This window comes from Struthio camelus, chromosome 4 (assembly GCF_040807025.1).
Source record: "Struthio camelus isolate bStrCam1 chromosome 4, bStrCam1.hap1, whole genome shotgun sequence".
Lineage (NCBI taxonomy): Eukaryota > Metazoa > Chordata > Aves > Struthioniformes > Struthionidae > Struthio > Struthio camelus.
Window position 1 is genome coordinate 29,941,194 of NC_090945.1, and position 13,423 is coordinate 29,954,616.

The 13,423-nt window shown below is 34.5% G+C and overlaps 1 protein-coding gene across 4 annotated transcripts in view; it reads left to right on the forward strand.

The window, feature by feature from the left end:
• PCDH10 (protocadherin 10) overlaps nt 1–12,841 on the forward strand; it is a 36,201-nt gene extending 23,360 nt beyond the window's left edge. The window contains exons 5-6 of one of the 4 annotated variants that reach the window (XM_068942071.1): nt 5,676–5,750; nt 7,876–12,841. In XM_068942071.1, coding sequence (XP_068798172.1) covers nt 5,676–5,710 — 35 coding nt within the window. In that variant the 3' untranslated portion in view covers nt 5,711–5,750; nt 7,876–12,841. Of the gene's footprint in view, nt 1–5,675; nt 5,751–7,441 lie in introns of all 4 variants that reach the window. The other 3 variants (XM_068942070.1, XM_068942072.1, XM_068942074.1) reach the window with 3 other exon arrangements.
• Nucleotides 12,842–13,423: the final 582 nt, after the last annotated feature.

Genomic DNA, 13,423 nt, shown 5'->3' on the forward strand with positions numbered 1-13,423 from the left:
TTCTCAAATTGGCATTTAGATGACAATTTAACGTGGCTGCACATAGCTGTGGGTATAAATAGGAAGTGAGATCTAAAAATTCTTGCTCACAAATAAAGAACAGTAATTTTTTTTTCCTGTTCTACTTGAGATCAAGGGCTGCATGTTTTATACTTGCATATGTTTTGTGTTCGATATGGCTACATTGCTTCTAATAAACTAAACAGAATCTTTCCCAGCACTGGAATACTACGTTCTGTACTCTTATACTCTTTGGCATGCCTTTGGTCTCTGTCAACTAGCTCTCTTCCCTAACAAGTCCTGGGCATGGTGTGGTTGTTAGAATATGAGCCAGGGACCAATTCTTGAAGGCCGTTTAGATATGGCCATGCTATATTGCACCCATATATGGCTGGATACAGCTAAGAAATTTTAATAATGTGGGCATGAATCATTCCATTCTAGTTGTCTGAAGTGACAAAGAATTGTCATGGGCTCATTTTATTTACAGATATAAACTTGAGCTAATAATATACATTTTTGCAGAGGAGAAGTTTTGAAAGGGTTACAAGAAGTTTATATGATACACTTAAATATAACATTATATTGATAAACTGGAAAGGAATATCTGAAATGTGAATGTATGCTACTCATGAAAAACAAATTAAAGTACTTTGTTTAAGAAAAGGAGAATAAAATGTTCACAAAAGGAAAGGGAGAATACCTGCCAGATCATAATTCCACAGGGAGAAGGATGCAGTGAAAAAAAACATCAGGGCTAAGATAAATTGGATGGCAATAAACTATGTTACTTAGTGTAAGGACAAGTAAATTTAATTATTTCAGGTCCAACTCTGTGATTAATTTAGGCACCTCTGAAGGCCACCAGACAGTGACTTATATGTCTGCTTCTCCCTTCACTCTACAGGGAACTTAAGCACTTAGGAGCACTGGTTCATATCCCTCCTCTTCTCCCCAAGGCACTGAAAATTTAAAGTCACAATGTATCCAGCATTTAGCCTATTCTGCACTGGTTAGTTCTCAAACTGACATGTTCATTTTCAAGCTTGTCAGCTTCAGGAGATATATATTGGTAGATTTCAGAAGAGTGCAATAAAATGTTGAATTATTTTGAAAAAAGAATAAATGGAGGAAGAAAAAAAAAGATTTGAGGAGAAGAAATGATAGTTACATACAAACACATAAGCAACTCTTATAAGAAAGAAAGAAAATCAAATACTTGAATAGTACTGAAATTAGTAGCTTAAGGTGAAACAGGAAGAGTGTGAATTTGCTATTGGAACAGGTATGCAATTAGAATAATTTGCTGATGGAGATTTTGGAAATATTGTTAGGGGACATGTTCTGTGCTCAGTATGTGCATCAGGAATGATTTAGAAGTTGATTTAATCAAGTCCTGATACAATACATAATTCTAAGAACACTTCTAATAAGCCATATTCTGCGATTCTCTATCTGTGATGTCATGTATTATCTTTAGTATTTTCAGGTGGATAATGGGGTTATAATAACCTAGAGAAGAACATGCTTGCTTCTGCTTAGTAAGTCTTACAGTCTTACTCTATCATATATAGCTTAGCACTTCCTATAGTAGTAACTGGAAAACATTGTTTCTGTAGTAAGTAATGGCAATCAGAGCTAAATCAAAACTGACGTACTATGCCACTGAAAGAAAATGTTGGCATTTAGTACAGAAAATCAGATACACGTAGAAGTCTCATACATGCCACAGAACACTGATGGCAGCAAACAACCACAACTTGAGTCAAAAGAAAATTCCTCTTACTCACATGTTCATCGTAAAGCACATGTTGTTTAAAGCCACTGCTTAAAGTTAGCATGTGTTTAAGTCCTAAACAGAAAGATTCTGTGTTTGCTTACATAAATTGGGACTTGATTACTTATTCTTACAAAGTGAAATTCATTTTTTTTTTCAGAGGATCATCTAAGGTCATGTGGAGTATAAGTCTCAGAGTGCTCAATAGCACCAAAGAAACATTATTGCAGGTTGGCAGTTATACAGTGGCTGTTGTGATGTATCAACATTTGCACCACATAGCCCCCTTGGGGTCATATGAAAATACCAACCAAGATATGTTCAAAGAGCTAGCAGAAGCAGTTGAGCCCCAAACATGACAACATCCAACATCTTCAAAATAAAAGAATGATTTTATTGAGCGTGTATTTTCATATCCTGAAATGAAGCTAATGTAAGTGGCAACATGTGTCAGTCAGAAATTTGATCAATAAACTTTTTTTAAAAGAGGAGTGAAAAATCTGTATAAGTTGTTGATACAGAATTCAACACTGTTCAGATTTGAAAAATGGTAGTTTGCACTTTGAGATTTGCAAAGGGCAACGCATTTTTTACCTTTTCACAGAGAAGGTAACACAGTTTGTCGTATTCAATAGCTTATGGTCAATACAGTGTCCACCACTGCCAAATTTTGGGTTGCTTGGGAATCAGTGACTCTTGGACTGATTTAAATGAATATGGACAGGGAAATGTATTATGTGCTTAATTCAAGACGAAAGGAAAGGATGATGTACGTGGTTATGTTGTTTATGTTATAGGAAAGATGGCTGACATAATCACCTTTGTTCCAGAAGTAAAAATGAATTCTCAGAGGAAGGAAGAGATTTTAATGGTCTGTATTTTTATTTAGATAAAAGCAAGTCTGTTTTCTAGAAAAAAATCATTGTGGCAATTGCTAAACTTTTGCATTTTGCCCTGCTCTATTTATTCACAGCCTAAAGACCAAATGCTCACATTCTGTTTTGATTTTTAGGGGAAATTGGGTAACTGTGCATACCAGTCCAAATGTTGTTGGTTTATTTTAGAAACAATATTTATATTTTGAGTTTTGCAGAGGCCAAAAAGAACATTTAGGTCCTAGAGAATTTCATGTGTTTATTAGGGACAAATTCTGCCTTGGTGGAACTTGTGTGTATACATGTTGGAGCTTCTCCTGCCTTCTCTATCTTGCCTAATGCCAGCAATGGCCAGACAGGATGTGGCATCATTCTTGTCTAACTCACTTGGTGAACACAACAAAATCTTTTACTTTGCATGTGCACATATATGTAGGCATATATACAATGGCTGCCGGAACAGGCAGACTCACTGACATTAAGGGTGAATTAGCCTTTTTTTCTTTTTTTTTTTCTTTCGAGGTGCAAAAGTAATCCCAATCTTCCTTTTTTCAACTAATTAATATAATGCAGAGTTAACAAAACCACATACAATTTCGAAAATGTAACACAGGCATTTGGGACACAAACTCTTCTATCAAAGTGTGCTCTACTGAGTACACAGACATGAAGCCCAAAATCTTAATTCAAAGTCTTGAAGGAAAGGAAAGGAAAGAAGAAGAAAAAAAGTAAGTTCCTCCTAAATTAATTCATGAGGAAAAGATACCTGAGAAAAATACCATTTTCATATTTGCTTATCAATGTTTGTGGGACTGGATAAGACAATCTCCTATTAAAACTGTCTCAAATGCCTTTAATGGAGTTTTCATAAATATTATTAGCAATACTTCTTGAAGTAATTGTACATTAAAAAAAAATACTTTATGAATTGTGAAAATTACTGAGTTGGCACCTGCAGTGACTGGAATGCTTTTTTATCCACAGAACAAGGGTGGCAGCAGTGTAATCTTCCCTATCCTATATTCCCCAGCATCTCACCCTTTACCTGGATACACCACTACAAAGGGTGAGGGCGTTATGGTCGTTTACTCTGCATTCCCATTCACTTGTTGCCCTCTTTCCAAAAATATGGTTGTTGATAACTGAATTAGAGCTGCATTGAAACAGCCAAGCTATTTCATGTAGAGTATCTTCTATCACTACTTAAATCATGGTCTGTAATCAATTGGGCTGAGTTAAAACAATAATGCTTAACTTGCAGTCTGTTGGTGGTCACTTAAATTATCTATTCCTGGCCTGTCAAAGCCAATGTTACTTAGATAAGGGCAATATTTCATCTTCTCTGGTTAATGTGTAGACCATAAAGCAAATCATAAAAACATGAAGAGAATTAAAATTAATAATGCAAATTTTAAAACAGCATTGGCATATATGCAATAATTAATTCCTTTTTAAATTATTGTTCACTTCAAGTGAAAGGCATTCACTGTAAAGCCTGCATAGCTGGGCTATTTCTGAGTGGAATGCAAGGAGATTGCAGCCTTTTGTAAATCTTGCGTAAGTTACAATGTTGCATGGGAACTACCTGATCTTCATAAACATGACACTGTGATGCACAATTTTTTTAGAGAGGACACGGAAGAAAAAAAAATCTTTAATGAATTGAATGGTTGCGTAGCAGCGTATCTGAAATCCCATATGAAGACAAATATTACTTGAATCTTTGCACTAACTTACAGAATTTGGATCTGAAATAGCAAGATGACAGTTTATGTACTGATTTTTTTTTTCCCTATTCACTTGTTGCATATAGCCCTCTGATTTAAAAGAGGCTTTTTTCAGGTAAAGAGTTTTTTCTTTCTCCTGAATGAAATGGGATTGGTAATGTTTCTATAACAGCGACAGTGCGCCTGACATTCTACATGCTTGGGAGAGTTTATTATCTAGAGGTTTTGATGGATCTTCAGATTGCTGGCACATGGGGGAGTACTGCAGCCATTCTGTTACAGCAGATATAATGTCGAGGGACTTTGTGGAGCTCCGAGACATAGTATAGGGTAAAAACAAGAGTTATACTCATTTAGGTATAGCATGTGTTGTCTTTTGCTGCTTTGGTTCCATGTTCCCCAGGAAGGAAGCACAGGGCCTTCTCTCTGTTGTAGTTAGATGAGCTAGCAGTACAAAGCAGAAGAGCCTTTCTGTTCAGAGAATTAGATGGTCTTCAAGTACAGGCTATCTTATACCCACTTCTAGGGTTTGCCAGGAAAGGAAATGTATATGACTGCATTCATGGCTGTAAGGTCAGACCTTAAGTTTGGAGGTAAAAGGTTGATTCAAAATAGGGTGAGCAGAAGATTTATCGCATGTGCATGTATTAAAGAGACAATGGCTTTGCGCTGTTTTCAGTTTATTTCTGATTCATAAGCTAGCATCTTATTAATTATTGCATAATTTATTTTTCTGTTTCTTATGTTAGTGTTTTCATTACTTTTTCTGATACCACTGACCTCTGTCTTTTGTCATCAATCTACACAGAATCACCACTGTGAATGGGAGGCTTAGTTATGTATACTGAGGGACAAATGAATCTTAATATATATTTGCTGTATTCTATTTCCAGTTTTTATTGAAATTCTTTATATATTTTATACATTAAGTGCTCTTATTGTAACACTCAAAACCGTTGTTCAAGGCCTTTGGAGAAGGAGCAATAAATTATGTACCCTAATAACTGAAACTGGAATACTTGTGGTAGTTATTTAATTATCTAGATCACCTCAAAGACTATTAAAAATATATGTGCAATAGTATGATTATATAATAGAATTATGAAACTGCTCATTATGAAAACCCATACTTGCATAGACTTGAAGTTTCCCTGTGCACTTGGTTTGAGAATTTGGAACAGGAAATAAAATAGGGATGAAAAAGAGAGCTGTGATCGGAAAGGAGAATTAGGCACCAGGAACTATGGTGGTTTTGTTCCAGCTCTTACACTGACTCTGATACTTCCATTTCTATAGCGCTTTCCATCTCTGGATCTCAAAGTGGATTATAAAGAATAGTGACTTAAACCTTCCTGCACCTCTAGGAGATAGGTAAGCAATATTATTCCCATTTTACAGATGGAGAAATTGTGACACAGAGAGGCTTAGTATTTCTTGTTCAAGTTTACTTAGAGGGTAGGAAATCAAGAGTTCTGACACCTATTCCTGTTTTATAAGGATAAGTCCATCCTCCTTTCCATTTAACCTCTCTGATTTATATTCCCCATCTGTAAAAAGAGGGATACTGGTAAAGGCTTGGAGAGATTTTTTTGCACAGAAATTTCTATGTACGTAAAAGGGAGGGAAAAAAAAAAAACAAGGAGGACAAAACTTGCCACTGAAATCTAATGCGTTTTGCATATTGGCAGAGGCTATTTTACAGCTTGGGACGAGGATTTTTGTAGGTGGTGCAAGTTGCAGGTGTTCTGGACCCTAATATGTAATCCTTAGTTATTGCTATAAAACGGCCTAATTCAAAAGACTAGAAGCAGCCAGTTACTCAATATCTATTTTATCTGAAAGAAATAATACACAGATTTTGTTGTATACCTTGATTACAAGTCAATAGCACAAATGCATAGCGTGAGACAAAAGTAGAAGGAAAGTAGTGCTACATGAAAGCAACAGTTTTGTAACTGTATAGTTTTATCCCCTGAAAGTCCTACTATGTTTGTACTATAGTATGAGTTCTTCAGTGGCAGAGAGCAGAGAGCAATCTGGACTACTGTACTTATTTACAAGAGAATTGCAATTGTTAGTCACTGGGCACCCTATTAAGGGTCAAATACAGCTCTTATTATTATCTGAATGACTGTTTCTTGTATTATTTAAAAAGATATCTGGAAAGATAATTGATGTGATCATGTACTGCATCAAAAGATCAGGAAGATTCTGCTATCATATTAAGCTTAACTACATTATATAAAAGATGTAAAAATATCTTGCTGAAAATTTTAAAAATCTTTTAAATCTGTTAGTAATTTTCTAAACAACTGAAACATCAAAAACCTAATATATTAGATGTGGTTTTATTTTTAATATTAATAATTTTAATATTTTTAATATAAATAACATCAAGCAAGGGTGTTAACAAACACCCTTGTTAGTGTATTTTCCTATAATTAATCTAACTTCCCTGTACTACAGTAGAAACATTTCATATGTTTACTATTGAATATGCACCAAGTAGGGCTAATGTATATATTTACATTAAATGGAATGGAGATTGGATATGTTTGTGCGTTGGCATGCAAACATCCACATGTGTATGAGAATGGCTTGTTGAAGGGTTCATTATAAAGTTAGGAAGACTTCTTTTATTTCAGTGTTAACACTTCATGCCCAGCCATATGCTGAGGTTCAGGCAGGGATTTAGTTGATTTGAAGCTAAGGTAAAAATCTTATCATTACAGCTTCAGTAAACAACAACAATAATAATAGTACTTCAGCAAGTGATCCAGTTCCTTGTCTCACCTTCATGTGTTACTGAGATCAGAATTTAACCTAGGGTCTTTCTGAATCCTAGTACAAATCATTTGTCACCTATGCTCCCAATTACAGTTAAAACAGTCAGTGTCTTGAGGTAATATAGTTACCACAGCTGGTGGATTAGGATATGGGTTTTGCTAATGCATTGACCTTCTTCATCTGTGTAACATGAGTTAATTTCCAGCAAGACAGTAAATGCTGAAATTTGAATTGTAGCACTAATGCACCATTTTTTCATCTCTCTGTCAAACCAGACTAAAGGGTCAGTTGGTGATGAGGATAATGGTTCACTTTGAAAGGGAAGGAAAACCGGCTTCTGAATCTTTGGGGAATTTTAGATCTTGCTTCAAATAACAAGATGCACTACAGGAAAAAATAGGCTTGGAAATTCCGGTAATATTGAGCCTCCAAGTCTGACTACTTGCTCTATTTTATACTGATTCTATATGCACACACTGGAATACTTGCCATGACATGTTAGAGAGAATAATAAAACTGCATGTGAAGTTTGGTTTTCAGACTGTCAAACCTCAAAAAGACTTTTCTCTGAAAAGTGAATCAACATTAAACTCTTTGCTACAATGGGAGTTTTAAGCAACATTTTGTGACAAGTTTTGATTGTTTCTCTACACTCTAAGAAATACTAAACCTATAAAGTGTTGGAGACTGATTTTTTTTTTTTTCTCAGAAGTATCTTTCTTTCTTTCCTGCAGCACGGAAAAGGATATGCTAGTCACTTCTACAGGACTTACCTGAAGCAGCATGATTTGCACAAAAGTCGACCAACAAAAAGCATCAACTTTCAACTTCATTATCTTGGCCATCCAGTTCTGTGTAACTGAAGGATTTGTGTGCTGTTGGAGACGTCATGGCCAACAATAGGACCTAATTGCTCTCAGCAGGCCTGAGAAATGAGTTGAAATGTGTAAAACTGTAGAAACTTCAGAGGCAACTGATCTTGCCTCTCTGATCAGTGTGTGCCTGTTTACAGCACTATATATCTTTCTCGCTCCAAAATGTCACTGAGCCCTTTAGATGTTTATATTCACCACAAGAAGCCAATCGTACAGATAAAAGAAATGTGCATTATAAATGCAATATCACTGTTTTAAACTTGACTGTTTTATATTATTTTTGTGTGATCAAGTGTTCCCCAAACTATTCCAACTTTACAAGAGAGATTGTGATCATGTTCTTTTCACTGTGGGTCATAAAAAGGTTGTTAATCTGAAGACTCACAAAATTATCAAAGACATTCTGTAGTTTATACACCGTGTTGCAAAGTGTTTACTGTACTATTTCAAAGCTTCTAAATAAATATAAAATATATATATATTATATTATATATAATTTTCCGAAAAATGTGGTACAACTTAGTTGATTTTTAAATGGATTCATACAGTCTACACCATACACTAAAGTGAGAAGGTAATTCAGGGTTCCTAAGCTATCCTTGCTAAAAAACAAAAGTAAAATAAACCTTTAATAGTACTTCCCAATATTCGTATTTTGGTCAATCCTGTTTTTCTTGTTTTAAAAAAAAAAAAGGCTGTAAGCAACAACATTTTGTCTAAAAGTTGTAATGAATTTTCAATGCCAAAGATGCAACTGTCAATATTACCAGAATGAGCGCTATGTACTATCAAAAGTATAAATCACTCTCCATTATTTTGATTATATTTCTAGGTTTTTAATTTGAAATCACAAAATCTTTTATAAAGCTCTATAAACTCACCTGTATATGTTGTTAAAAAGAACACTGGGTGTCTGTACATTTTGCAATGTAAGATATAATGTAAGTGAAGTTAAGTATTTTAAGAAAATTATCCCAAACTCATAAGTATGCATACGTACACACAAAGACATGTATACACACACATCTCTCTTCAGCATAGTTTTGTGAAACTATACAAATATATTGCCTAAACAAATACTTCTCTTGTGGCTAGGAATAGTTATTGATAGAAGTCAAATTACAAAGGCATAGTATATGCCAAACTATTGACTCTTTTATTACAAATGAGATTTGAAATTAGGAACATGGCACGTTCTCAGCTGACCCTTCTCTCACTGGAGTTAAAAAGAGGTTGGCTACTATCTTTGTTGGGAAAAGCATTAAGCCCTTGCATATAATCTTTACATTCTGTGATAACTCTTATCGTCTGAAATGGTATCTTAGAGCATTTCTTTTTTTAATGAAATATTGAAAAAGGCAAACTTTCAAAGGTAAAGTTTAAAATTACTTTCATGTCCATGGAGTTTAAGTACCATCTACTAAATGTAAAAATCTAGTAAAATGTTTTTTCTTTTTTTTCTTTTTGTATTGTGTTTTTTTCCCACTGTATAATAATATCTGTCAAATATTGAAAACAAATGATAGAAAACTGTGTTATCAACAGATACCTAGCCAAATTTGAACCAGTGCTTAGGGATGATTCAATACTAAGAAAGACACTAGAAAGCCTCGCATGGACCGCAGTGGAATTTGGATAGCACTGTTATATAGGAATTCTGGTAGGCCCAGCAGTGCTGTCACAGGATGAATGAGGGGTGAGAGAGAGGTGGAATTTAGCCACTGCAATGTACTAATAGAGTTAAGTTTTTCTTCCTTTTGTTATTTTTTTAATAATGAAGGTTTCTATTAGATAAAAATATGTAAGTCATCTGTATGGAAACTGTCCTGGATCCAAACAGGACTCCTAATGAATTTGCAGGAATTCTTTGTACAAGCAGCTACCTGGACCGTGCCCTGAAGTTGCTAATTTCATTAATCTGAACAAAATATACTTGTTCCACACTTCTAATACATATTTCTAGCATATTTGTATAACTACAAAATATTTATTGGGATCATTTTTAAAATGTATATATTATGTAAAACAGCCAAAACAAAAAGCACAGACAATAGCTATTGATTTGAGCAAACAAAACAGTGAAATGTTTCTCTAGCTTTACATAACGGCACTTTTAGTTACCTACACACGTTGTTAGTTTTGTGAAGAACAGCAATGAGATCTGTGACGTATATTTTGTTTAACAGGCTCTGTTAAATTGTTGTTTCTGCTTTTAAAGCAAGGAAGTCCTTGCCCTTCATGGAACTGTTTTTTTTTTTTCTTTTTCTCCAAGTCCTATTATTATGAGACATATACTGTTAATTAGGGTTGTTTTCAGTCTTTGGAAGGAAAAATTTTTTTTTCTTTTTCATAGACAGTTGAAGTGTTTTTATTTAATGAAACTGCCTTCACAGTTTGAATGCCATTTTTGGAAAAACTTAACCATATCATGCCATGTTATTCATTTCCATCATTGTACTTTTTCCATGAACTCAGTATGTGATAGACACTTGTCCATTTCATTTTTTTTTACGTTAAATAATCTAGACATTGGTCTTTGTACACACAGAAGTCCTCTGAGTTCATCGGGAGAGTCCCAAAGGGAATAATGATTGGATGCAGAACCTGTTGCCTATGTTTAGGCAATAGGAACAGGAATAGGAACAGGAAGTGTTTAACTACTATGGCCTGGGCTCTTAAAATGTTTAAAAACTTAACTTTGGTGATTTCCCTAGGTCACTGTCTATTTCAGTATGGTAACATTTGATGACCTGAGCTGTAGGGCCCCTTAAAAGAGAGTATGCAACTGCTGTATCCCAAAAAGAGTGCTAAGAACCATGTTTAGCAGTACAGAGGTTCAATTTGTTGGCTATTTCCATGTTTTTATTGGGGAAGCTGCTCTTCATATCCAGTCAACTCCCATTGAAATTGACTTGTTCAGCACCTACATGTTTTTGATTTTGCTACTGGGTGCCTACTTGCAGTGATGGGTATGTAAATGCCTTTAAATATTAGCCTTCTGTATTAGCCTCTTCCTTTAAGCGTGTGTGATGCAAATACCTAAGGACTAGATTTGCATATTGGACAAAAATAAACTGAAGTAGTCAGCAGAAAATATTTAGATTAGATGTTAAGGAGAAATAGCTATAACCATCAGCTGGAATAGGCTTCTTGAGAAGGTTCTGGAATTTCCTTCACTGAACGTTTTAAAGAATAGCTCAAAAAATACCTGTCAGGGATGATTTAAGTGTACTTAAACTTGCCTCAGAGAAAAAGCATGGACTAGCTGAGGTCACTCCCAGCCCTGTTGTTCTGTAATTTCTCTAGCAGGCATACCAAGTTTTGGAGAAGGTTATCTGTACACTGCTGTAGCGTTAAGAATGTTCTGTCCTTCAGTTAGGTGTTGAAAGCAATACTTAATGTACAGATTTGCAATTTATGAGCATAACAGGGCAAGCTGCCTGTGTGAAGAACTGTCTTTGGAGTCAAGTGGAGTTCCAGCACAGAAGACAGGATCCTATAAAGAAAAAGAAATGGAGTCAGATATATAAACCTTTTCTTTTTTAATTCCTGGTTTAGATACAAAACAATGGATTTTAAGCAACTTGCCTATTCAATTTCTTCAAAACCTGTCTTTAGTTTCTTCTAGACTGATTTGTCAAAAACTTAATAATTTCACTACTTGAAGTAAAATTTGATTATCTAATACAGGTTTTTACTAAACTGCCTCTTGAGAGAAAAAAATGAGCTAGTTCCATTAATATATTCTCAGCTGATTTCAACAAAGTGTAGTAATTTTTCAACAATATTGTTGCAAAAGTAAGTGGAATGATAGTGCACAGATAAATACAACTTATTTGTGATGATTACACTTCATGCATAGTAGTCATTATGTGGGGTGGGGGGTATGTGTGTGTGTGTATGTAATTATAGTTCAAAATCTGGTAAGTTGCCGCTGAGTTTTTTCTTACAGGAGTACTCTCCTACCAGTAAACACAAACATAAGTATAGAAACACATTTATGATATTAGAAAGTTAGACTTCTTCCTTAACGTGGAGCGGAGAGTTGCATTCAACGTTTGAATTCAATCCTTTCTTCATGCATTCTCCCAAAATCAAACACACGTTTCAGTATTCGACTTGCAAAATTTTACCTACTCATAGTAGACTTTTTTTCTTTTTTAATGTACCTCAGGGTAAAGGGCAGATAAACAGATAGTCTTCCTAGGCTGATAAATTGTCATTGCAATTTTGCAAGGCTGTTAAATATTTGTGTGTCTTATACAGAGAAAGCTGGTCATATCCTGCCGTTGTTCCTTGTTCAAGTCTTGAGTTTTGTGGCACGAGGACTTCTAAATTAAAATTTATAAGAAGACTTAGGGTCCAAAATAAGCATCTTTGATATACATTTAGTCATCGCAATTTGATTGCAAAACATTGGCATCAGAGGCGTCTACAGAATAGAAAGCTGTTTATTCTATTTGAAGTAAAGGCAGACAGTAAGACTTGGTTATAGTTTTATGCTATGAGAAATTCTGAAACTGTGAGTTAAATACATTGCACTGATCGCTGCAGTCAGAACTCAAGTGCTTATTTAAGATTTCCTTCATTCTATTTTCTCTCTAATCTGCTAATCTGTCTTGGTATGAAATGGATACATATCTATAAACAAATACACATACACATATCCATTAAAAATTCATTGTTGAGCATCTGTTTTTGTAGATATCCTCATATGTAAGAAATGAGCAAGAACTAACTTGGACAGCTTTCTTGAATTGAAATTGTTTTGAATTTGTTAATAAAGTTCATGATACTGTATGTTGGCTGAGACATCAGGAAAAATTAAGTCTATGTAGGTATAGTTCTCTAGAAAGCAAATGCTTCACTTCAGAAGCATCCAGTCAAAAATATAACAAATGTGAGTGCTGGAAATCTTTCTGAGTCAAGATGAAGCATACTGTGCTAAACTTTTTTGTTCTCTGTGTCAGCACTGATTAAAATGTCCTTTGGATGTAAAACACTTCAGTTAATCAGAAGATCCCAACAATGGCAAACAGGATTCAGGTAACATATTTACTAATGAATACTAATGAATAACTATTTACTTCTGAATGAAAAGAGCTGAAGACAAAAATGGTAAATATATTTTAAAATATTTATTTAAATTACATACTATGGAAAATGCAGTTAAACCCAAATATTAATGGAACATTATGCTTCTGAATACAAGCACTTCAAAGATTAAAGTTCATCTCATGATCGGTTTTAAAGCATATTTTCGATAACTCATCTTTGGGTTGCAGTAACAGTGAAGAGTAACACATTGTATAACAAAGCCTTATGACAACATGATGAAGGGAATGTAACCAGACCAACCTTAAGTTTTAAAAGTATTGGATT